Below are 26,960 nucleotides of genomic sequence, written 5' to 3'. Positions count from 1 at the left end.
CACTCCAACACACCCACAGACAAGACAGAGGTGCAACAGTCACATACTTTGACAAGTTCACTTTGAAGAGCAGTTAAACATGTCAGGTTTGATTGTATAATACTGTAAAATCACAGATGACACTGCAGCAAAACTGTTTCATTTCTTCAGGCATCTTCGAATTGCAGCAGTTAAAGTCGATATCACTTCATTTTCCTTTGAGGATGGAAATGAACAATGTCAAGAACAAAGTACTGGGTGCAAATATATTTTAATTATAGGCTTGGAAAACAAAATCAAATCATACATTCTCATCATTTCACGTCTCTTTCCAACAATTATCTATCTTGATTGACTGTTGTCCAGGCCCAATTGCTGGAACGATTCCAGCACGCCCATCATTATTCATTAACACAACAGAGCAGGGGAAGAAAAAAGGGAAAAAAAATAAAGCATAAAAAAAAGACAGGTTAAAAATTAGTGAGCAAGACAGTTTAATGTGTGAGTGGGTGAGTGACACTGAAACAATACTTTAGGTATCACAGGGAAATCAGATGCTGCTTTGGTGTGAACATTATGGCTGGGAAGCCACCGATAACAAAAGATTTTTTGTTCAAGCATTACATTATATTCAAAAGATGTCATTACTGATGGAAAAACTTTTAGTCCTTCTTATGATAGACACACAGGTGCAGCGGTGTGATAAATGAAAAGGTGCTAAAACTCTGGCTGCTGCTGTCCTACACCAGAGATTCTGCTGAAGTTTAAAAAACAAATACCAGAGTAAAAAAAAATTACTTATAATCTGAAGAGCAGCACTCACCATCATCTCCCATCTCTGTGCTGATGCCAGATGGTCATCAGTCAAGAGGCCGTGTTGTAAAAAAGTTTTGTCGTGCTAATGTGAGACACTGAAGGGTGTTAAAAATGAGGCTTGCACTCCCGTGTACACAAGCTGGAGCAGTCGGATCCTTCTCTAACACGATGAGAGGCTTAGTGTCAAGTCTCATGCACGACATACAGTATGATCTGTGCAGGCCGCAGTTGACAACTGACAAATTAAGACACAGAATCAACCTGCTTATTTTATGAGGAAAAGCATCTTTTCACTCTGTGATTCGTGGCTTTGTCTTTTGTCATTCTCTTGATGCACCTAAAACTTTCAAGCTTATCCCAGTTCTTCACGTGACTTATTTTCTTAATTCAGTCTTCCTCCATTTGAAAAGTTCTGTTCGTGTGACTTGTACACATCAGAGACACTTGCAAAAGACAACAAAAGGGCATTGAGATATCTTTCTTCTCATGCTTTTTAAAAAGCAAATCATATCCGATTTATCGCTATGCTATCACCCTGTAGTGTTTTTTTTCCCCCCTTTCCCCTCAGGAAATAATTCTCTGTGTGGCTTCTGAGTGTATGAAGTGAAGCACTGAATCATTTAATGGTGTCTTAATGCACAATCAAGAGGAGGAAAAACTGAAGAAAAGGTCATGGGAGGAAAAAATGGGACACAGTTGAAACTATGGTGATCGAACAGCTTAGTTTGCCCCACTACATGTCACAGGGTATTTATGAAACAATGCTGAAAACATCTCTGACATACAGAAAAAAACCCCAAGACGTAATTAAATAAAAGGCGCTTACATAACAGGAAAAAAACCTAATCTAACGAATGGTGCCCATTTGGCTAGGTTTACTCTGACAGGGCTGCTAGATTGAAAACTTGGCTGTACTTAACTTATGGCAACCTGAACACTTACAGCCACAGAGACACATCTGTAGCTCAAAGTCAGGAGGGAGGGAGCCTGTATGCAAGGAACCCACACAGCCTGGTGTTATTACCAAAGGTGGCAGGTGGACTCGGGTCATATTGCTACTTGAAATGAATTCACTTAGAGTCCGTAATCTTTCTCGGAAGTTTTAGTCTCACTGTGCCGACCTCAGAAATGCAAACTCCATCCATTGTGCACTCAGGCAGCAAAAATCAAACATAAACATAACTGAAATTATTCTAATTAACAACAGACCAAATTCTGGTGGTTTGCAGTAAACTGGGGGGCCTGGCGGCTCTCCTGTGGAAACCAGAACCTGGGGACTGATTTAGCTGCCAAAGCCAAAGATGCCCTTGATGTAACCTGTGAGACCGCCCTTGCCCTTTTGCTCCACCTTATCATCCAGTGGCGGGAAGGCCACATGGTTGAGAGCAAGATCAAAGAAAAGGGGTTTGCAGGGGATTGGCTGGAAGTCAGGAGGGAACTGGACCAGATTGGGCTGTTTTCCTAGGAGGGCGGGGTCAAGGCGGAAGGTATCCAGGCGGTTGCAGAGGGGCTGCATGAAGGAGGAAGAAGTAAAAAAGCAAGCACTATGTTATCACAGAAAACTGCAGGTTTACGTTAATAATTCAGCCATCCAGCCTCTCATCCAGCCTCTTGTGTTATTGTTCGTGTATATATGGAGGAAAATAACATTCGCATTCTTAATCTCGCCTATGAAATGATCATTTGCATGACTGCTTCTCCAGCTGATAGAAACCATTAATGAGGCTCTAAAGGACAACACTTATCATACTGGTGTGACATGTGTCTTGATTTTGTCCTCTTACCATGTTGTCTTTCACCTGCTGCTGAGAAGGAACTTCAGCAGTCTCATCCGTGTCTGAAACACAAAACAAATCCTGAGGGTTGTACACAGAACAACGGGACAAAAGGGGTTCTCAAGTCCTAAAAGTTAATGAGCTGGCTTGAAAACCGTCAATTCAAAAGGCGGTCTCACCTAAAATGGCAGCAGCTTGAAGAGAGTATTTTTCAGCATTGACCTCAGCGATGAGCTCCTGAACGTCAGGGAGATCCTGCAGAAACCAGAGATACAACAGTGATGTTTCTGGTCAATGTGATATCCTTAGCGCAAAACTTAAGTTGGCAAACCGTCACAGAGACTTCATTGCCCACAAAATTATTCAGGGTTGATTTGAAAACCTGAGAAATATCTGTGGATTGTGAATTAAATTGGGTGCTTCCGTTACTTGTGCAACTCTTTTTGTGCTTGTGTGTTTCATAGGACCAACCTTGAGGCTGTTGTTGAGGCCCTTGGCCTTAGACTGGACCTCCTTGGCGTATTTCAGCACCCTCTCATACAAAACCAGAGCCTCACTCCACTTTTTCACCAGCACATAAGACTGAGCTATGAAGAAACATCTGAGAGGGGAACAGACAGAGGATCCACATTAACAACACATGAATACATGTACTCATGTATAGACACAGGGTGAAAATACAGAGGGTTTTATGACTTAAAAAAAGGACATGGAAGAAAAGAAAGGAGAGAGGGGGAGAAGGAGGAACAAAAATGATGTAGGTGAGGTATTTATTTATTTATTTTTTTTGGATGAAAATAGAGTCTATGTAACAGATTTAAAATCACAAAAGTCTGACCTGTAGGCCTTGTAGACCAGAGTCTTGAGGGACACCTCCTTCTGGAAGGTGTGGTCATCCTCAAGACCCTGCAGGGTGGAAAGCTCAGCCAGACTCTGCAGGGATGGGAAAATGAGAGGAAGGTTAGGGAGGCGATGTGAGAGACAGAGACAGCGAGTCACGCTGTGAGAAGGAAGTGACATACTGTCAATCAAGGCTAAGTACACATCCCTTCATTGTTGACAACACAGATCACACAACGCAGCTACTGTGAGTAACTGAAAAGCTGACAACAAAGAACTTTTTATACTGCTTAAATTAACGGAAATACATGCCGCAACTTTTCTGTTGACAAAAACAAATTTCATTGTATGTCTACATGCAATGACAATAAAGGCATTCCGATTCGGGGAAGACACATTTCTATCCAACTGTATATATTAGATGTTCAGACATTTACCTGCAGGATGATGTCGTACAGGCGGATGAGGTCCTGTGGACGGGGACCTCTCTTGTTCTCATCAGCTTCGGGTTCCTTCAGTTTAGCCTGCAGAGTACGGGCCATGCTCTCATTCCTCTTCACCAACGTACACAGCTTGATGTAGGTCAGATAACTAGGAGAGGAGATCAGGACATTTATCCACAGTGTCTATCTCCAAAGACAAAATTATGTTAAGTCTGATACTGGAATTTGTAAGTAAATTACTCCACTGAAGGCTGTTTACCTGTGCAGGAACTGCAGGTTGGAAACCTTTCCACTGTCAGTGTCAGAGCTCCTCTCTCGTTGCTTCTACAAAGACAAGTGACATTAAAAAGAAAAAGATGTTTTCACACTTCTCTTGGAATGTCACAACATAAGTGATAGAAACCTAAAAATGAAGCTGATGACCTTGACCCATGAACAAATACACAGGGCATTAATACAAACTTGCATCCCTCTTCTTCACTGAAACATGTCAGCTTTTTAATCTGGTCTATCTTACCGCTTCAGCCTTGAGTTCCTCCCTCACAGCCTGGATGGTGTCTCTGCACTCGGCCAGCAGGGTCTCATACAGATGCTCTTTGGTCTCCTCATTAGATGCCTGCAGAACAGGAACGTTAATTATGATTAGGATTGTAGAACATAGCGAATATTTCTTAACTGCAACAATTATAATCCGTGAGTCTCCGTGTGGAAGCGTCTCTTCTAAACATGACGCTAACTGTGAGCAGAGGTGTTCATTCATCAAACAGTTAATAAAAACAGTGTTGGGCATGAAAACTCCACAAACAACTGCCAGATAAAAAGTGCAGCGTGAAAAATGGTCACAATTCCCTTTCCAGAACATTAGAATGTTGAAGTGAAGTTGGCCTTTGATGTTTTGGATATAAAATGTCATCACTTCATTTTTCCTTGACAAGGGTATTTGTGTCAAATTTGACCATAATTAGTGCACGAACTTTGGAGTCGTCATGATGTCACAGCGTGACCTTTGAACACCAAATCCTAATCAGTTCGTCTTTGGGTCTGAATGGATATTTGTGCCAAATTTGAAGCCATTCCCTACAGGCATTCCTGAAATACCACAGTCATGAGAATGGGACAGAGGGACAACCTAAAAACATAATGACTCCATCCACAGCTAATGTCAGTGCAGAAAGAAAATCATGAAACTGTCAAAGGGTTTCACACCGAGAGGAATTTGGGAGGGACAGACTTGACTTGTTTAAAGAGTTCTTTGTAAACTTGACAAGTAGCCTGTAGAAATCTACAGGATTTAATAGTGTCCTCTATACTGAATGGGTGCAACAAAAATATCTTTAAGATGGAAAAAAAAAACTACAGGGAAAGAAAGTGGAGACAAATTTGCAATATCTGAGCTCAGACACTCACAGTCACTTTCCACTCGATTAAAGCTACAGCTGGACTAATAAAAGTAAATCATGCGAACAGAAATATTTCGTCTGTTTGGAAGTGATTGGAGCAACAGTTTAAGTGGAGATGCAACTGTAGCAAACTAGGGGAGAGAGGCGTGTTTGTGGCCTGGCAGGCTGCTGATACATTCCTCATCAGCAATCAGATACTCCAGAGATTCAGGGTTCAGATCTTTGTGAGTGACAGGATTGTTCATCACCTCATCTTTCTTTCATTGACATACTTATACAACAGGTCTGCACTGTTCAATGTGTTAGTGCAATATCCTCAGACATCTACAGGACATATTATGTTCTTATCTAAAAAAAGAAACCATGTCGGATTACTAAAAATGGGAAATGTTAGCTTTAACTGTCAGAAGAAGATGCTGGCAGGATACTGTTTTTATTTTAAACTCATGTAAAAAATATTTTGATATTATTGACACTTGACTTTAAAAATGGGCAACAAATGCTCAAGAAGCAACATCGTAGAGGAATGTTACGAGAAAATTCCTTGTAGTAGTAACTGATAACAGACAGGCCGTAGGGCTGCTCTCATACATCCAGAAGGCTGATGCTATTTAGTGCCACACACTCATGCCAACACCCTGCCAACGCCTAGCAGGACTTGCTCAACCTGCTGAGCATCTTTTTGTTGTTCAGAGGGAGGGCTGGACAGATAAACCGATTAGAGGAGGGCGGAGTAGTCAGGGCTCTTCTACTGGTACTTAAGTATAGCTCAATGCTCGGGCTGCAAGAAAATACTGATACACTCGATTATCGATATTATGTATTGTGATACTGTATCAATTCCCAAAAACTGTTTTTTAGTTTATGGTTGTCATGCATAGGCTTGTCTATGCATGTCAACTATGCACAGACAAGTGAAGTTAAAAATACGATCACTATATTAGTGGCTGTGGAAATCTATCTTCAGTCACAATGAGTAGTTCCATTTGTATATCATCACGTCAATCACGACACATCATCAGGCAGAGACAACTTGATTTTAGATGCAGTCACGTAAAATGGATCGTTTTTGGAAGCGACCACAAAACACCGTGACATTAAAGGCAAAAACCAAAAACTAAAAAGGAACTCCGAATGCTGAAGTCTCTCACTCATCTCACCACAACTTGATCTGATTATGTCTCAGAAGCACAACTACAAGCCTCAAGGCCTATTTTTTGTCTTTGTATTTTTTCTCTTTTGTCTTTGTCTGCTCTTTTTCTCATTTGTTTAGGAATGATGCTCCTAAGAGATTAACAATCACTGAGAAAGCACTGGCTAAGGTGCTGCTGGTTTGACATACTTTGACTCTCTATTGAGTAATCAAGGACAAGTGGCAAATGACGAGTGACAAATTTGATAATTTCATTAACATATCGCTTGCAAAGCTAGTTGATAAGGTGAAGATTATTATTTTATTGTGCAGGCCTTATGACATCAAGAAAAAACAGATACAATATTGTCAGCTTCAGAATGGCTTCCTACACATTAGGTCCACGGCCACGTTTAACAGGGACAGTAACACTACAGAGGAGTCAGAAAAGCGTCCGTCTGAAGCTGAAAGGCGTTCAGAGAGAACACTAATCTGTCCACAGAGACATGCTGGGTGTAGTCCTCTATTCATGTGTGGGCTGAAATGCACAGAATGCAGTCGTTCGATGATGGAGGCTACATGCCAGAGAACTGAGTGGCAGTGAGTGTGATAGGTGTGTCTGCAGGGTGTGCCGAGCTGTCATACACATGAAAGCAACAAGAATGGGCTGTGGTGATGTAAAAGGACTGTAGAGTGCCACCTCCTGAAAACACTAGGAACTGCATTCACTGTTGTAAGGAAGAGGCGCTCTGCTCAAACTTAGCACTACAGAGGGGTATGCACTCTTAAAGAGGAGTCTACCACATTTGGCAGCACATGTTAATATGTGGGTAGCTAAATTTTAAAATCAAAACAACATCCAGTTCAACTGGTACACATGAAAGCCAGGATGAAGCCCTCAGTCTGCATCTTCTGATTCAAAAGAATAAATGCCACCAGAAGTTGCTGTGGTTGCTGTGTAATTTGTGATGGTTGTGCTGGTTTGCCTTTTGATGTGGCATAAGCCAATTACTCAGGTTACACTATAATTAAGTAGGTAAGAACGAAGTATTCTGAGACCACAGGGACGTACCCGCGTAGTTGATGTGCTGGCATGTAATGACATTAAGAGCAGCTAACAAAGGCTTCACATTGAGGACAACGCAGTTTGTTTTTCCCCATAACAAAAGGAAGAACAGACAAAATACTGACCTGAGCAATAGCTGCCTCATTGTCCGCCAGACCCAACAGGAAAATGCGGGCCTTGTCGATCTTTACCGGCACCGTCCGTCCTCGCCACTCCACCTCACTCATGGTGGCTGCCTGCTTGGTTCTTGCCTGAGTGATAAGGGCCTGGGGAGAAAGTCATAGACTCATGAAAGAGTTTAAAATAAATAAATCAATAAGTAAAACTTAAGTTTTTGTGATCCTTTCTTAAGGCGTCTTGCTTCAAATTCTATTAATACATGTAGACAAATTTTGTCTTGATAAAAAGTAAGCTGAGCAAGACCAAATTTGCCTTTTCCACCAATCATATATTAGACACCACCAATATATGAAAGAACAATATTAATATTGTTCACCTCCAGTTTCTCAGCCATCATGCCTCCTCCTCCACCAGTCAGTCTCATCTGCATCAAGTCATTGATGGCATTCTGGTCACCTGCAATCAGACAGAAAAAAAAAATCTAATCACACAGTGTGTGTAAGGGGAGGGGGAGATGAACTTTGTGAACAAAGCCTCAGCCTTAATGAATCCAAGATGGCTGCCAGTTACATTGAGGAGGGTCAGTTGCGAGCGCATGTGTGGGTTACTCACCAATGTTGTAAGCACAATAGCGAATGTTGGGTGATATCTCATCCACACGCTGGCGATACAGAGCTGCCATCTCCTCAGTAAAAGCACTGGCCAGCTTCTCATAGATGGTTCTGGCAACACAGAAATTAAGCTGCTTTATATTTCCAGTCAAAAAATTCACACAATATAAACACACTTCCAGCTTCTGACAACATTTTAAGAAATTGTCATGATATTAAAACTCACTTGCACTTGTTGAAGGCCTCCATGGCACGCTTCCATTCCTGCAGTTCAAACTCGACCATACCTGTCAGGTAGGCAGTGTAGGCCTGAAATAAAACACATTATCTATTATTAGCGGCCTCTGTAGTACTAAGAAGAACCAAATTTTCCCTAGGGGATTAAGAAAGTCATCTCTCTATTAACCTACCTATTTCGCTCCCTGTAAGCATTAAATGATACATTTTATGTATCAACAATATTTGCAATTTTGTTTCATACATAGCACAAGCAAAAAAAAAGTTTCAATGGTTGAAGGATGATGTGACTATATGTGACTCTGTCCCATGTACCTGTGCCTCAAGTTTGGTCTTGGCGTCAACATTGGGGCTCTCACAGAGCTTCTCCAGCTTCTCGCTGTGCTTGGCAGCCTTGCGTAATCTTGCCAGCAGGTGGAAGCGTTTACGTGGCTCTGTATTGGCCTCCTGCTTCAGCTGCATGGCGTAACTCCATGCGCGCTCTGCCTCCATCAAGACCAACAGCAGATACCTGAAGAGGGCATGGCCATTGCATCACTCGTTTGGTAACACATTTGCACTGTTTTTAGTTGAAACATAGGATAACTGAATTCCTATCCAAAAGGTTGCAAGAGTTAGCAATTATCTTCAACAAATACATTCCTTACAAGTTTTACTTTAATTATGTGGTGTAGCAGTAAAGTGTGCCCAACAACTTGCAGACTCTGTCTTAGGTAGATCAAAACAGGCCACTACTTTTTGAAAGGAACAAGTCAGACTCCTTGGTAATGTGTTCATTATGCTTTATCAAACACAGTGTTTGTACTAGGGATGGGTATGAGTATTCAAATACTAAAAGTATTTGGACATAAATATTTTATATAATATTTTATTTATTTTCTATTAGTAAATAAGAAAGTAAATTGACCTTCCTCTAGTTTCTGGAGTGATCAGTGATCACTGCAATCTATAAATATCTGCCCAGAACCATAATTGAAAGATCTGCATTTATAACATTCAACGCTGTCAGTCAGACATCAGTTGATCTAATGTTACAGACAGAAAGGCAAACCGCAGGTATAAGAGCGATCTTTTATTTTTTTAAATGAATCTAAAGTGCAGACTATGTAATGTTAAACCCGTGTATCACAGAACAACTAGTTCGATGATTAACAATTCGTGCATTCGAGCACAGCACAGATAACAGGGAATATATCATCACTTCAGAGGCTAGCAGTATTAGCATGAGTTGCTGTGATGCCTGCCAGGGCAGGGAAGATCAGCCAGCTCATTGAAAAGGTGACTGGGGATATACTTTAGTTAAGTTTAGTGAAGGGAGACTTCCACCAGCTGAATGTAGCTATTACTACTGTCAGTGATGTTGTTAATCATAACTTCTAACTGCATTTTCACTTGTGTGTTCATTTCAAACTCATTCTTACATTATCTTTTTTTTTTAACTCAAGCACCCAGTAATAATTTGATCTAAGAACTTGAATATGGAAATAAAATAAAATAAATAACAAAACAGACATCTCAATCACTAGTTACTTTATATGAAGGTCTTCCATAACATCAGCCTAAGTCTCTTAGGCTCAGATGATCCATTCCTTACCTGCTGTCAGAGAGCATTTCAACAGTTATCTTCTTGCCAATGAACTTGTGTCGGTTGCCCATCTTGAAACCAAGAGTCTTTCGCAGGCGCCGCAGTCTGCGGGAGCAGTAGCCCCTGGACAAAGTTACACAAAGATCTTTATAAGAATCAATTACAATAACGTGCATTTTCATCTTGGTTTCACATAACAGACTTGAAAACCACACAGTGAAGTCATTTTCACAGTCTTTTAATAACTTCTGTCCTCAATCTTCCAAAGAACATGCTATTCTCGTTCTTGACTGTTATTTGAGTCAACAATGGTGTGTGAAAAATACACTTATTGGCTACATTTTAAGGTTAAGGCAGCACAATCTAAAGCAGCTATATACAACAGTTATACTGTACATTCTACTCTCCCATTCCTTATAATGTTGCTGATACTCCAGAGAGGTGACTGTTCAATTAAAACAAAAAAAGTGGTCTCTGTACAGTAATTTGGGGGAGAAATGTTTAATGTCAGTTTACATAAAAAAGTTAACAGATGTGCTATTGGACTCCCATGTGCCCATAACCTGTGCACCTCCATGCAAACAATTACACTATACTGACTACAGACATGTCTGCAGCTATGGCAAAGTATTATGGCTGATGTGTATCTGGACACCACTCACCTGTATCTCTGATAGTCTCCGTGTCTGAGGCCATGCTGCTGCTGGGACTCCTTGATTATTTGCAAGACTGTGATTAAATGTTAAGGACCAAGCTCATCTACATCATTACAAACGATAGCAACACAAACGAATATTTGTCATTCGTACTTATGAATATGTCAGTCATATTAGCACTGGATGTACAGACCCGGGAAGGCTACAGGGTACGTTGCGATACGTTGCAGAAACGGCAGCGGAACTGCTAACAGTTACCGAAACTCAGACGTTAGCAGTTACAACAGCGACAAGTGAACAAGTCCACATGTGTAAAGCACTGCGCATTAACTAAAATTCTGAGTTGATCTAGGGTCCTAAGACCTGAAAAAAAGTCTTCGACAAGCCAAGTAAATCTGCTTTTCACGCCTGCAACTGACAGCCTGTTTCGGTGTGACACGTAGCCTTACAACGCTAGCGAATGTTATCCTTGAACGGAGCTAGCGAGCAAGCTAACGTTGGCTTCTCGGTCTGCCACAACAACGCTAATTCAGACAAAACTTTGCTATACATCTTGTGCTGTAAAGGATACTCTCCAGTCCAAGTCCTCCATCCGGTAAATTTTCTTTATTTTCATCCATGGGGGAAACTTTAGGTTCGTTTTGCTTGTCCGTAGCCATCTCTAAATGTTAACAGCTATGCGGTACATACACATGCTCAGTAAGAAAGGTCCAATGACTGTACAGGGTGGAGGAAGTGGGGGCAAAGCTACATCCAAACCTCGCGAGATTTAGCCGATTGGTCTTCAGTTCGTTTCCTCTTGCAGTGCAGATTGGCCCCATCATATATTCTCCGTGGGAATTGGTAAGAGTTCCTACTGAGAAATATGAGGTTTGTGATTGAGGTATGTTTTTAAACGGGTGTTCTCCTACAACTGAACAAATCTCCACGTTAAAGATTATATTACTGAACACTGGGAGCTCCCATAGGACATAAAATCTATAATGATAGAAATCAAATTATAGAATAGCAAGGGAGCAAATCAAGAGATAAAACATACATTAAGTGGCCATAATAAGGCCCTGTGCAGCATCACATATCCCCAATATCCTAACTCTCAAATATTGAGAGGAACTATCTGGGTTTGGTGGGACTACACATGCAAATTTTGCCTGATTTCCTCCAGATTCAAAGTCCCTATAGCACAGTTAAGATATGCAGTATATACATGAGTTATGATGAGGTTTATGCAAAATATCAGAGCTACAAAATGGTGATGTGAGATTTTTTACTTTGCCCCATTGTCAAGAATAAGAGAGAACTGTGGATCACAATGACAAAAAAAAAAAATAAATAAATAAAAATACAAAAACAGTCTGTATATTTTATTAGAAAGTGAAACAGAAATAAGCACACAAAAGATCTCTTCAAATCCTCCCACAAAGCTGAATTCAGACAGTGACACAGACACAATCATATGCAGTAAAAACACAAGTGCGAGTTATCCACCTCTTTGTCTTCGAAGTATGTAGAGGAGACTGTAGGAGTCCTTAGGTCATACCCAATAAAAAGATTACTTGCAGGTCCCAAATTTTGACAAGTCACAAAAATAGTTTCTTTGCCTTAAAAACAAGGTACAGAACATCCTGTCAGCCAAATAGACCTAAACACATAAAACAACCACAGTTCCGAACTGGGTCATCCAGGGAAACAATCATCTCTATGAGATTTTTACTCATAAGGAGGTCCCTGACTTCTGTTTTGTACCTCGATGGGATGCAAAACTGTGTTAGCAAAGTCGTCAGACTTTTTATTTTTTTAGTTCAATCAGATGTTGCCAGCAGCAGAAATGTATCTGGAGAGAAAGTTCTTGATCTCAGATATGTGCATTGTCTCCTTGATGGTGGTATCTCTACTGCGGACTTGAAGGAGGCCACTCTCCAACGTGTTCTCACTGATCATCACAGTGAAGAGCACTCCCATCTCATCATACCTGAAATACATCAACACACATCAGTCCACAGTAAAAGGAAGACTGCTTAGATAATTGCTTTTGCTTCCATTATATCACTGAATTGCTTTTTACTTTGCATTCAGCTTCTCCATCTTTGTTGGCTGAGCTTTGAGATACCCAGGCCACGCAGAGATCTTAGCCTCCAAAAACTCCTGCAACAGTCCTTCACACACCTACAAAATCATGAAATATGCATTCATCTACTTTGACTAATGCCTCCACAACGAATAAGTTCAATTAATTAAGTGCTGATCCTGTCACAGTCGCTTGAAAAATCCTTTTCAGCAAGCCACAGATTTAACCAAGATAAAAATAATCAGTTAGTCATTCACATCTTACCTGCCTCAGCTCCACAGTGGCTCCCCTGCTAATGTCTAAAGCCACTTTGACTGGAGCCAGTGCTGGATGCAACTTCAGAACCTGAAATCACCAGTGAAACAAAACTCAGTGGCAAAGAATCACACAGCATAAAAGAATCACAAAGTAATAAAAACAAAGCAGCAAAAAAAAAAAAAAAAAATCACACAGCATAAAAGAGAAAACAAGTGTCATGTGAGAGGGTGAAATAACCTCCAGCTAATAGTTTGTGGGTCATCACCTTTCTCTGCTGCAGCTTCTGGTTGTTGTTGTCTTTCTTGAGCTGCTGGAATGAGTTGGACAGAAAGGCCAACACACCACGGTCCATGTTCCCGGTTACAGAGACAACATGAGGGACTGACTTACGAGCATCTTTATACTGAAAGACAATTGACACCTAATGTGTTAACACATAATATTAGAAACACACAGGTGTTACTAATAATATTAACAATGGCTCTGTTCTATTCACGTGTTCCAGTAAGTCATGACACTGTGCCTGTAAGCCAACACGAACTATAGCAGAACCCTGCTATAGACAGATAGATACTTTATTGATCCCGAGGGAAATTCAATAGGGGAAACTTCTGATCTTATTGTGGCTGCCACATCATTTGGGGGAGGAAAAAAAAAGTTACTGTTCATCACAAAGTAATAAAAACAAAACAGCATACAGAAATCTTCTATAATATCTGTGTGACATTTCAGCAATAGCCGCATGACAGGTCCAAAGAACATACTGGAAACAGACATAGACAGCACATGTACATCCACATTGAATAAAAGAAGCCGAGTGACCTGTAGTTTGAAACGAGTTCCTTTGAGTGCCTGCAGCAGCTCGGCGTTTCCTCTGCTCCATACCGTCTCCAGGGTCTCCTGTCCCCATGGGAAGCTGTACATGATCCTCACGCCACGAGATGCTGCATCCTCGAGTTCCTCTTGTGGGACGTCACTACTGCTGAAGTCTGATGGAGACAGGGCAAACTGGAAAGACATGGGCTGACTTGAGTTCATGGAACTGACAATCATTGTAGTAATAATTTAAAGATACACTCCTTGACTTTGTCATGCATCTCAAGGATTCAAGGATTCAATGAACTTTACTGTCATACCAGCTTACATTCACATGTTTATGGTACGAAATTAGGACTCAGGTCCCAGAAGCAGTAAGTAGACTATAAAAATATAAAATTACGAGGTAAAAGTTGAATAAAATAGAAATATGAGCTAAATAGAAAATAGAATATAAAACTAGACATTTAAATAAAGAAGCCGGTTTTAGCATATAGCAACATAAGTATCAGAGCATCTTCATACTTTGAAAATCAATTCTTCAATTTCAAAACATCAGCTGTTGGCTTGGTTGGAATTTCATGCTGGGTGCTTTGCAGGAAGACAACAGATTATGTCTTTAAGTCATACAAATAAGTATCAGCTCAGACGAGAATTAAAATCCCCACAAAAACATCACCACAACCCCTTTTCAGCTCAAGCTAGCACTGCACGATATCTGCAAATACTTTACTCCAAAACTACTTTGTGATCATAAATCCAAGCAAAACCTTCACAACATTAGAAAATAGAAAATCAGATCTCCTGAAGCATGTGTGTTAAGATGAAGAGGATTTGTCAGATTTCAGCTTCAGTGAGATAGCTGCTATAAATACTACCTGTTCATAGAAAGTCAAGAGGGGTTTTCACCATGCCTCTCCGGCTGTGCCAGTTCACCCAAAAAACAAGCTACTACATGTTTTGTGGGAGACACTGGTTCAAATACTCACTTTCCTCCACCACTTCAGTCTCTGTCGCATCCAGTGATCTAGCCATTGCGAAGAGGTACGAGAAGAGCAGAACCACACCAGAGAAGTCTGGGTGACCTCAGTTGGGCTGGCAGAAAAAGAACAATTGCATTTATTGCAGTAGCTTTCCATATGGTTTACTTTTTAGCTGTTTATATAGTAAAATTCTACTTCTATCACCACAAAACTACAGCAATTTTTGAAGTACTATATTACTTTAGAAAACCAATGCATCATATCAATCAAAACTGTTCAAATTTTTTTTTACCAAGTGCAACAAGATGAAAATCTGCAATTATTTAAATCCTTAAACATATTACACACTCATAATTAATTTTCACTAACAAAGATTATATCAACATACTTGTCTTCTAGTAACATACAGATGGCGATAATGTAAACTTATCAAGTGATATTGAGTTTTAGGACAATGTATCTGCCCTTGCACCTAAAATCTGATCTGGAGAACCTGTATGGAAAGAGTTAACTTTTGCAACTGCATTTGTCTGTGTCTATGTCTATATACAGACCATACAGACAGACAGACAGACAGACAGTAGTTGAATCCTCACCAACCAGAGCCACCTGAAGGCTGAAAACACACACCAGTCTCAGCCAGGCCAAAGGGCAGCCTGTTGTTCACCAGCTCCAAGGAAGGGACAAACTGCTGCAAGGCACCTGAGAATAAATCACATTGCTGTTGTTTTCTGCATTCAGTTTATTCTAATGTTGTGCTCCAACAGAGAATACGATTAGGGCAGCAAACAAAGTTCATTTCCCTACTAAATTTGAAAGGTTCAATATTCAGTTCTAATCAATGCTTTAAACGCTGATACCATCTAGTATTTTTCAAGCCAGTGAATGAACTTTAATGCTTTGAATGAGTCTCTCATGTCAAACTCCCTCTAATTATTACTCCAGCGTTCTACAGAGCTGAGAAGCTCTTAATGATGCCTTGCTCAAGGTCATTTCACTGTAGCACTGTGGTGGTTTGCTGAACCAAGGACAGTCAATCTTTCCATCGCCCTGCTGTGCAGACCAAAGTGCATGCTAACATATTCCTGTTTTCAAATCACTCTGGTCAAACTGAGTCTCTCTGGAATGTGTCATGCAGCACTCTACCTTGAAAAAAGTTTGTCCTCACAACTGGAGACCTCTGAAAGAGCTTTTCAACTTCCTGAATGAGCTGCTCCTTACTCAGTTCTTGCTGTTCAAGTACTTTTAAATATTCAGACTCAACAATCCTCAGTTGCCCACATCCGTCTGTTGCTGTGTCATTGGTGCTCTTCAGAGAGTTTATCCCAAACACCTGAGGCGTGGACCTGGTCACAGAGTGCCACCACTGCTCCAGAAGGTTTCTCCTCAGCTCCATGCCCAGAGGTCCATAACTGCAGCTCATCCCCCGCTGAAACAGCTCTGTGTTAGTCTGACCCGGTGAAATATAGTATCTGTCCACACAGAGCTGCATCAAAGTGCCTACAGGATCCAAGTCCTCCTCCGATGATGTACTGCTGAGTTTCCTAGTGTGCTGCAAAACCAGGGTTACGCTGCACTGTGAGGATTTCAGTTTACGTAGATGCCTTGATAGGCCGTTTCTGACACAGCATGTTAACATGATGAGAAGTGACAGACTGGTCCAAATGTCGGTCAATCTAACGGGTTTTCATTGATCTGATGAACCCTCATCAATACAAATCTGACTTCTGCTTGCGGACTATTAGTAGTTCAAATACACCTTATATGCTAATTCAAAAAAGAAAAAAAAAATTAACCCTACGACTTAAAAAAATGAGATAATTAGCCTGCTCAGTGACAGATGACTACTTCACCCTTCGTCTGCTGACTTTTGCTAGCTAACAGCTTATACATGGCTGCCGCAAAAACACTAACCTAGTGCCTGTCGGTGCCTGTTAATGCACTAGCCCGACAGTTCCCGAGTGCTGTTCCCAAAATCAATGTCCATTGAAAACCACTGGATAAATGTTTAAAACGTGTGATACGCGACCCGGAAAAGCTACCTTTACATCCGGGTTTTACGTCACGTGGCTTATTCAATTTTCTGAAAGAGAAGACTACAGTACATTTGTAACATAATAAATATTGCGTGGAATTTTGACTACAAGTCTCTTGTTTAATTAGATTAGAAGGGTTTATTTATAATGTAAGCATTCAGTTACATAAACTTAAATAAATCCCACAAATTCCAGAAGAGGACATGACCGTATTATCCTCAATGGTAACTACAGCACTGAAGGATGTGAGTACTTAACACGTACTTTCTAGCTCAACTTGGCTGAATAAGGTTGTGGTTTCAAATAGGTAGAGCAGAGACATGAAGGGGTAGATGAAACATCCACGATGCCCAATAGTGTGTTTAAATTCCTGCAGAGAATGGCTCCATGTAAGTCAGCTGCATGATAATGGTATAACATTGCAGTGTCCTTTTCATTCTTTCCATCTGCCACCAAACCTAACCACGGTTTAACAAGTGCGGTATATGAAAAACGACAAATAAGCCACAATGACACAACACACAACACCATCCCATTTTCTTATTTTTATTTAAAAGGGCCACACGTACCCTTTTATATGATCTTCATAACATCACTTTAAACATACCACAAACTGAAAACACTGCATTACCTAGTAAAAATAAATTACTGAGGAATGTAGAAAAAAAACCAAAAAAAAACAATCAAGGAAAAGTGCAGTGATCAAAGTTGCACTATAGGAGACGTGTCTACGTAAGACTCCATTTAATGCTCTGGGTTTATCGAATAATTCCAACCCTGCTGTAAGCAAAACAAAGTTAAACAGTACAAAGGATAATAACAATAATAATCATACTGGAAGATTTCAAGACTAAACAAAAATCATGTTGGTTCCATACATTGTGCGTATATCATATCTACTGTGGGAAGGGTGGTGGCATGGGATAGGGCACCATTGGTGGTGGGGGTGGCTGCTGGGGTTGTGGTGGTGGTGGTTGAGAGTTGAATGGGAAAGGTGGATGGTTCATACCATTCTGAGCGCCCCTCTGCATGCCCCCGAACTGAGGAGGGCCCTGGAAGCTTTGGTTACCAAAGGCACCCACCTGATTCGCTGGAGCACCAAAATTACCCTGTCCATTGCTGTAATTGTTGTTGCTATAGTTACCACCAGAGTTACCACTATTACCTCCATAGTTTCCACCATTTTGGGCCTTATTGCCACCAAAGGCACTTTTGGGCCCACTGCCAAACCCCCTGTCACTGTCCCTGTCCCTGTAGCTACTACCACCAAAGCTACTCCTCCCACCCCCAGAATACCTATCCCGACGGTCATCCTTGTAGCCACCTCTGCCCCCCCTTCCGCGACCTGGATGAGGTGAAGACAGGAGAGAGACAAATGGAGAGAGTGAAGTATTAATACTCTGAATATATAATAACATGGCGGCAATACTAAGACACACTGAGAGATAAATTAAGCCTTTTTCAAACATAGAATATGAAAATGAAAACATTTCTTCTCTCTTTTTTTAATTCAGACGTGTTACTGTGCCGAAAGTGATAACGACCACAAGACCAAAACCTGCCATCAAATTAACATAACAAGGTTCGTGTCTGAAAGGGGCTTTTCAGACTATCCAGAGTATGAGTTTCTAATAAGAGACATACAGTATGATTCAGTGACAGGAATAGAAAAGATTCAGATTTTACCTCCTCTGTCCTCTGCCATCTGGATCAGCTTGGGGTTAATGGCCTGGTTGGCCTCACGGAGCACAGAGATCAGGTCACTGGCTTGTTTCATGTTGTTGGGGGTGAAGAAGGTGTAGGCTGTGCCCGTTTTTTGACTTCGGGCTGTGCGTCCAATGCGGTGGATATAATCTTCGGAGGAGTTAGGGTAGTCATAATTGATGACAAATTTCACATCCTCCACATCTGTGAAAGTGTTGCAGTGTGGCAAAACAAAACATGGAGGCCACACAGGATTTTGCACACCACAACAGCCAGATCAAAGGAAAAAATTAGCTGTGACGGCTGGGGAAAGAAATAGGTTATTCGGCTGTGGAGGGAATGTATTAAAAACAACATGAGATTGCGTAAACATCTACTCCATGGGAATACTACTGTGGGAAGAGAGAAACGATGCACACTCCAATTGCTTACCACAATCAAAAAGTTCCAAAAGACATTCACTCTCCCTTTTGTTAACCAAGGGAGAAACCAATGAATTTAAGTCTTACCATAAAGGAGTATGCATTCACTAGTCCTTTCCCAATGCAGCGAAATCCCCCACAAATTGTCAAGTGACATCCAGGAGCTTCTACGCAGTTGGGCCACAATATGCACTGGGGCCTCCTCATGTGCCAATATAGGACCATTCAGTGGTACATTTTTGCAGGTCTGTTTTTCCCAGTACACTCTCAAAAGAAGCTTCATATTACAGGCCACACTGCACATCTTGCCAAGACAAAATAGACCAAGTACTAATTTGAACAGGGGCAAAAATGAAAAAGGTCCATGCACTGAACCCTCTGGGACCCCTCACCGAGCACAGAACAATTCCACCCTCCCCCTTCATCAGTCTCATCAAGGCAAGATCTTCCAAGAAGCCAGTGTTCACTTGAGAAAATGTCTCTCGTTGGCAGGTCTCGACATGACTATAAAACGCAGGCGAGGGAGGAACTTTGGTTTGAGCTGTCTCACTCTCTTTCTCCTCTCACTAGATGTTCCCACTATCCCCTAAACACATGTGCCAGGTCTCATCAATTTTCAAAGACAAAAAGATTTCAAACTGCTCTCTCCATTTCAAGAAATCCAGCACTTTGACGGGAAAAGAAAACAACTTAAAGTTTAGACACGCTCACAAGCACTCATGCTATGTGATACAAGCTCCGAAAGGTAACAATTGTTCCAAATCTCAAACAAGTGACTTGCAATACAGAGCTCTCTAAAACAACAGCATGCAAGGCAGAAGTCACAACATCAAGCACCTTTTTTTATGTTTGAGTTGGAAACAGCTGGATGGCATTTGTCAGGTGAAATCCATGGACAGAGAACAGATGTGTGTGTATTTCAACAACATATCAGAGACAAAGGCTTAGCCACACAGCCTTTTGAAGATCACTGGCACACAAGAGCTTTCACCTCTCTAGGCCCACTGGGTGGCAAGCCAGTTGAGCACTTCCAATATGTCATCCTTCTCCCTCTCGAGGCCTGGGACTGTCATGCCTAGCGCCTGCCACAAAGACTCCACCTTAAGGTGAGAAAAACTCAGAAAATGCATAGAAAAGTTAAAGAAAGCAAAACCACTTTCTTTAAAATAAGTGTAACACTGATAAGAAAGTGGTGCTATTAAATGGCATACTGACCTAAGCCACGGGAGGCCACATCTGTAGCAATGAGGATTGGAGCTTTGCCATATCTGAACTCTGAAGCAAGAGGAAGACATTTAATTCAATAACACAGCAGACAGACAATGATTTTTTTAATCAATTTGTTTTTTGTTTTTTGTTTTTAAAACCGTAACTGGCAAAAGATTTATTTATTCCCACCATTAAGGACCCAGTCCCTCTCCTGTTGGCTCTTGTCTCCATGAATTCCCATTGCTGGCCACCTGTGACAAACAGATTGAAAATTAAACATCGACAAGTAGAAGCAATGAGAATTAACAGTTATCTCACAGCATTTGGGTGGATTTGCAATGATAGTGGTATCCAGCAGTTCGTTTGTTTTTTCAGTACCTAAATCTTGATGTGATAACAAAAATGCAATTTAAATTATAAAAAAATAAGTCAGCAAATACAGAGCAACACTGACATTCCCTCAGAAGAGGAAGATGTTCAAACACCTGGGAGCAGCTGAAGTCAGTTTTTACACTGCACACTTAGCTTGGATAACTGGACTGAAAGGAAGAAAGTGATGTAATATAAGCATAGTATTGGACTATATAAAAATATTAATAAGTGTGACTGTCAGTGGCTTTCAGGCTAAAAAAATGTTTAGCTTTTGAAAAGTTTAGCCACACTTGCAGTGGTGATGTAGTCTTGTTCTTTCTCTCTGTCTCTTATTTACTTACTGAGATGCACTTTAGGGAACCAAAATTCGACACTGATTGATTCAAAGGGACAGTTCACCACTGAATCAGTTTTTCATATTTTAATCTTACCTATAGTGCTATTTATTCACCCACATCGTTTTGGTGCGAGCTGCAGAATTTTGGAGATAGACTGTAGAGATGTCTGCATTCTCTCTAATATAATGGAACTAGATAGCACTTCACTTGTGGTGCTCAAAGAGCCAAAAAATACATTTAAAAACAGCAATTATTCCTTGCAGAAATCATGACCCAATTACTCGAGATAATCCACAGACCATGTTGTGAACAATTTGATATTTTCTTTCCCATCACTATGCAGGAAGGAAACATGCATGTTCTTATGGAGGCTAAAGCTTGTGACAGGACAGGATGTAAACTTTAATGTTCGGCCAAGCTGTAATATCAGTTAGCCTCTCATCATCCACGAGTAGATGCATGCCTTCTACTGTGCAGTGATACAGAAAGAAAACAGTTCCTACATCAAACTATTTAACACAGATTTTCTCTTGCCTCTTGGTTTAAACAGTGCAACATAATTGCGAGATCCTGCCAGAAAGTCGTTTGTGACCTAAGTGATAAATGGACTGGCACCTTATTAACATTTCAGACTCTTCACATTTCTCTTAAGCTTTGTGCTGAGTAGACGACCAGTGTTAACTATAGTAAAGGCACGAGAAGGTGCTCTCTATTGTGTGCAGAGCTTGGTTCAGGTTGTCATTTGCTGAGCAACAGCTTGTTTGTCTCAACTCATTTTGCATAGTGTGGTTGGCTAAGGATTCCGTCAGAGATGACAAGATGCCATTCGAGCCCTGCATATCGTATTCTATCAACTCCTCTTAGGTGACAAAAGAAGTGATCCTCACCCATCTCTTCTCATCCTCCTCGTAAGCTCATCACAACGCCTTTTGGTTTCCACAAAAATAATGGTCTTGTTCTCCTTTTCACTCATTATCTCCTCCAGCAAACGGATCAATCTGACAGAAGAGTTGAAAAACAATCAAGATAAAACTTTCTTTTTTCTGTTTTTTTTTTTTAAAGGGTATCCTATTGGATTTAAAGTAACGTGAACGTTACGTAAAGTGAATTTACAAAAGACATTTTGGAGTTGTAAATGCAAAAATTAAATACTACCTTAGGTAAGTATAGCAATACAGTAAATTAAGATTTAATCAACAATTTGTTCTTTACCTACTTTTAAACAAAGTTTTGAGAGTGGAGGATAACTGGAACCTGTATGGCCAAGAACTGATGCAAAGTTTTTCTCATCACATAAGTTGACTGACTGATAGTAAAGAGGTAGGAACCATCTGCTCACTTGTCCTCCTTTTCCATGTCACTGCAAACGTCAACAATCTGCAGGATGTTGTGGTTAGCACTGAGCTGCAGCGCGCCAATGTTGATCTGGACGTAGTCCTTCAGGAAGTCCTCAGCTAGCTGGCGAACTTCCTTAGGCCAGGTGGCACTCCACATCAGGGTCTGACGGTCCGGCTAGTAAAGACAGTAAGGAGGACTTCCACATTATTTTGCATGTTCAAAGTTAATTTTAACACATTCACATTTAACTTAAATTCAAAATATTTGACAATTTGCTTGAAAAGTGACTGAAGCAATTAATCAACCATCAAAAAAGATGGCAACTAATTTTTTTTCAACTGACTTATTGATTAATCGACTTCTAATCATTACAGCTCTACTTTTGAGCATTTTTGTACCTTGCCAGCTAAGTCTCTTTCTTTGATTTGGGTGCTGGGCAAAATATTATGTATAAACAAAGCAACTGTCATGTTCCAAGTCTTCCAAAAAAACAAACCAGCCCACAACTTACTCGAATTTGTTCCACTATCTTGCGGATCTGAGGTTCAAATCCCATGTCCAACATGCGGTCAGCTTCGTCCAGCACCAGATAGGTGCAACGACGCAGATTAGTCTTACCACACTCCAGGAAGTCAATGAGACGACCTGGGGTAGCGATGCAAATCTCAACACCTTAAAAACAAAGAAACAGACAGGAAAGACACACGAATTAAACATACAAACAATAAAACCATAAAACAAATACCTAATGGCAAAGAAGAGTTGGGTGAATTGAGTAATACAAAGTGACTGTAACAAAGTAAGCATACCTCTCTCAAGGTCTCTGATTTGGGGTCCTTTGGGTGCACCACCATAGATACAGGTGCTCTTGAGACGGGAGGCCCGGCCGTATTCAGCAGCCACTTGTTGCACCTGCTGAGCCAGCTCACGAGTTGGTGCCAGCACCAAGCACTAAAAAAAGATGGATACATCATTTAAAAATCACATTTATTTGCATTTTGCATCCCTCACATCAAACTGAATTAAATATGTATGACACACATATTGGCAATGCACAGTTACAATTTTTATGTTTATCAGTTGATGTAGGGCTATTTCTATATGGTGCCAATTGAGATAAGAGATAAGATAATCCCTGCAGACTGGAACCACAACTGTCCCAGTTAACTGACTCAGTGCAGCAAGCCTCAGTGGTGCCATGGCATGCCATGCTGTGATTATAACCACTTTAACTGCCACTTCCCAAAAGGGGGTAATGAGATCATTACATTAAAGAACAGTTTTGTCTTGTCTCCAAAGAGAAAACAGGTGAAACACAATACATACACAAACCTAACACACATATGATAACAGGTTCCCTGGTTTCTCATTTGTTTGACAACATCTCAAAGTTCAGCAAGAGGCAGTAAAACTAAGCTTGATATTAAGGTTTTAGTTATAATATTATGATAATTTTTATTAAGTAATTTACTGTTTTTTAAAGAACAGTACAAAAAATGTACCCATCAGTATCATCCTGTGCTTATAGAGTCAACAGGATCACACAAGAAGAAGAAGAATGGCTTTATTGGCAGTATATATATATATTTACATACATACACTGAATTGGTCTTCTGCATTTGACCCATTCTTAGATGAACACACATGCAACACCCAGCAAATTACAGTGAAAGTGAAACACACACAGGAGCAGTGGGCAGCATCAAGCAACTGGGGAGCAAATTGGGGGTTAAGTGCCTTGCTCAAGGGCAGTCAGAGTGCAATGAATTTTCAAGTGTACTTACAATGGGTCCATCTCCATGCTCCAAGAATGGCTGATGTTGAATGTGCACAATTGCGGGCAGAAGGTACTAAAAATAAAAATTGAAAAAGGACAGAGCTTTACATATACATTTTAGTGTAAAGAAGTATGTCACTGTTCCAATGCCTACCAATCTTCCAGAAGTCAACTTCTCTCCACTGACAAATGTTGTTTCAAGCTGAAACATTATTTTAAATGGCTATTTTTATTTTCACACCATTCTGTTCAATCTCTTGCCAATCGATCTGGGACCTCGTCTAACTGACAGGTACAAAAGATTACTTCTGGCAGAATCCTGTAACTAATTTGGGACAACAGACCAGAATTACTACATAATGAATGCATAATTAATTAACTCTAACTACTCTATAACTATAACTACTCTACTATTAATTCAACAGTGGGAGCTCAGGAAGCAGAGCAGTTGTCCATTCGTCGGAAGATTAGTGGTTCAATTCCTGGCCCCTGCAGTCTACGTGTCAAAATGTCCTTCGGCACTTCTGATGAGCAGGTGGCACCTCACATCATATCCTCTCTCACCAGTATGTGAATGTTTGTGTGAATGGGTGAATGATGGCTCGCAGAAATCAGGTGGCAAGAGGTCCAGATAAGCCCCTTCATACAGTATATACTTTTGCAACTGGCAAAAATGTTATGTCTCAACAACTTTAGGAAGCAATGTGGACAACAAATTTATCCCATACAGGTGCTGAGTAGAAAGAATCTAGGGAAAAAAGAAAAGAAAAACTGAAAATTGAATATACTTCACTTACTGCAAGGGTTTTCCCAGACCCAGTTTGAGCAATGCCAACCATATCTTTGCCACTCAGGGCAACTGGCCACCCCTGAGACTGAATCGGAGTTGGTTCAGTCCAGTTCTGCTTGCTGATAACATCCATCACATAGCCTGAAGAAATGACACATGCAAGTTGAATTGTGGAACAACAAAGTGATCGGCAATGACACGGTATGCTGAAATATTTAGCAGATTTCAGATAATTGCATGGTAGAGCATGAATTTCTACTCACTTGGAAAGGCAGCTTCATGGAATTTTACAATTGGTTTGGGGCAATCTCTGCCTTTGACCGTAACTTCTTTGCTTCTCCTGTACTGTTCAACCTCTTGCTGGAATCGAAAGGGGAAAGTTTAAAAATGACAACAGCCAACACACACACACACACACACACACACACACACACACACACACACACACACACACACAAGCCCACATGAATCAGCTGGAAAAGTCACTGACAGTATGTATTTAAATGTTTATTTTAGCTGCTTTTGTTTTCCTCTTGGGTTTAACTGAACTTTAACTGTGTGTCAATGTTCAGGATTACAGAAAAAAAGTTGATCCAATGCAGACTTAACAAAGAAAAACAGTCAGAGGCAACTCTTACAAGGGGTCTGCGACTGGTATCTGGATGCTCCTGGTAGAAGTTCTTTTGAAATTTTGGAAGCTCGTCAAGGTTCCAGTGCTTCTTTCGCAGCCTCTCACCAGGGTTGCCAAACTTTCCTGGAGGAGGTCCACCCCGATTGCCTCCCCCACCTCCACCGAAACGAGGGGGGCCCCCACCATACCTTGTGTAAAAGAAGAAGAAAAATCACTTTTTTTGACAGAATATAAATTTTTACATACACACACTGAATTCGTCTTCTGCATTTGACCCATCCTTAGTTGAACACACACATGCAACACCTGGCAAATTACATGCAGTGAAACACACACAGGAGCAGTGGGCAGCATCAAGCGCCCGGGGAGCAAATTGGGGGGTTAAGTGCCTTGCTCAAGGGCACATCAGCCGGCTAATGGTGGGGGGGAGCATTTCTCGCATTAATCACTCCACCACACCATAATTTTTTCCTGCCCTTCCGGTGGGGGAATCGAACCGGTAACCCTCCGATCACAAGCCGCTTCTCCAACCTCTAGGCCACGGCTGAGAAGGACCGCTGTCATAAAGCATAAGCACACATAACGCTTGCTGATGCACAGTGATTGCAACAGGATCATCTCAGCTTCGACTGTTTAATCAACATTTGCATCTCTGGCGTATTTTCAGGGTCACTGATTCGCTACAATTTGCTTCACTGTCGTCGTATTGTAGATACTAATTCCAACAACACTAACCTGTCAGATTACTGAAATGAGGTTGACATGCCCTGTTCATACACGACAAAAAGAAGGCATCGCGGGTCTTAAGTTTATCTCCGGTAAGAAACATTTTAGTTGACACGTTTAATGGAAAACGAGTCGTTGAAATAAATTAGGCCTCTGCTGATGAGCATCAACAAGAACAGACACCACTGCGTCACATGGCCACATAACAAGGAGGCTGCCGTGCGCCGACACAGAGCCGTCGTTAGCTGCCATTTTACCTCTAATTGACAAGGAAACGGAGAGCACTACATACAAACCAATACAGGGACGCCTGACTGCATTAAATATTTTTTTTACGTTTCAACGAACAAATGTAGTCCAATAACAACCAGCGGCGACATAAACCACAAGACAAATGTCCTATTGTGAGAATACAGCCATGACAGCACTACCGCTAGCAACCGTATGCTAAGCTGTTCGTCTTGACTAATGTCAAGAAACCCAGATCTGACAGTTAACTTACCCTCTATCCCTGCCACGATCTCTGTCTGAAAACCCAGGCATTGTGTAGCAGGCTGCTGTAGCAAAAACAGACTTAGTCTAAACCTATCTAGTCGATCCACAAAACAGAAGATTAATCTAAGAGCTACAGTCGGAATACGGAAAAACAAAAAGAAAATGCCGGCAGACAACAGTCTGTCTAGATGGGCGGATGTGAGGTCAGTCGAGGCGCATAACATCGTATCACTGCGCGTTATCAGTGGCTCCCCGGGGTACTATTTTATTTCCGCAGAAAGTTTAGCTGTCTTTAAACCATGTAAAAATTTCCGACATATCCAAAATATTTGCTATG

At 41.0% G+C, this 26,960-nt stretch overlaps 3 protein-coding genes across 3 annotated transcripts; all 3 read right to left on the bottom strand.

Annotated features, from left to right (window-relative positions):
- Positions 1–234: 234 nt before the first annotated feature.
- srp68 (signal recognition particle 68) lies at positions 235–11,392 on the bottom strand. The gene is made up of 16 exons (XM_046409546.1): positions 11,232–11,392; positions 10,667–10,733; positions 10,014–10,127; positions 8,735–8,930; positions 8,409–8,491; positions 8,184–8,293; positions 7,948–8,027; positions 7,577–7,717; positions 4,371–4,469; positions 4,113–4,177; positions 3,848–4,001; positions 3,409–3,503; positions 3,042–3,171; positions 2,750–2,825; positions 2,580–2,632; positions 235–2,305 (listed from the first exon to the last, which is right to left on the bottom strand). The coding sequence occupies exons 1-16, from the start codon at positions 11,317–11,319 to the stop codon at positions 2,078–2,080; spliced, it is 1,779 nt and encodes a 592-aa protein (XP_046265502.1). The 5' UTR covers positions 11,320–11,392; the 3' UTR covers positions 235–2,077.
- Positions 11,393–12,009: 617 nt separating this feature from the next.
- On the bottom strand, positions 12,010–16,831 carry polg2 (polymerase (DNA directed), gamma 2, accessory subunit). The gene is made up of 8 exons (XM_046409582.1): positions 15,932–16,831; positions 15,382–15,487; positions 14,792–14,897; positions 13,809–13,994; positions 13,252–13,389; positions 12,993–13,073; positions 12,726–12,826; positions 12,010–12,632 (listed from the first exon to the last, which is right to left on the bottom strand). The coding sequence occupies exons 1-8, from the start codon at positions 16,422–16,424 to the stop codon at positions 12,467–12,469; spliced, it is 1,377 nt and encodes a 458-aa protein (XP_046265538.1). The 5' UTR covers positions 16,425–16,831; the 3' UTR covers positions 12,010–12,466.
- A 520-nt stretch (positions 16,832–17,351) lies between these two features.
- LOC124069966 (probable ATP-dependent RNA helicase DDX5) lies at positions 17,352–26,820 on the bottom strand. The gene is made up of 13 exons (XM_046409536.1): positions 26,631–26,820; positions 25,410–25,590; positions 25,035–25,131; positions 24,779–24,912; positions 23,989–24,054; positions 23,014–23,155; positions 22,716–22,876; positions 22,206–22,378; positions 21,754–21,864; positions 20,346–20,407; positions 20,163–20,222; positions 18,508–18,729; positions 17,352–18,166 (listed from the first exon to the last, which is right to left on the bottom strand). Exons 1-13 carry the CDS (start codon positions 26,669–26,671, stop codon positions 17,718–17,720), a joined length of 1,899 nt encoding a protein of 632 aa, XP_046265492.1. The 5' UTR covers positions 26,672–26,820; the 3' UTR covers positions 17,352–17,717.
- Positions 26,821–26,960: the final 140 nt, after the last annotated feature.

Source organism: Scatophagus argus, chromosome 2 (assembly GCF_020382885.2).
Source record: "Scatophagus argus isolate fScaArg1 chromosome 2, fScaArg1.pri, whole genome shotgun sequence".
Lineage (NCBI taxonomy): Eukaryota > Metazoa > Chordata > Actinopteri > Scatophagidae > Scatophagus > Scatophagus argus.
Note: the sequence above shows the minus strand (reverse complement) of the source record. Positions and strands in the feature narration are given on the sequence as shown.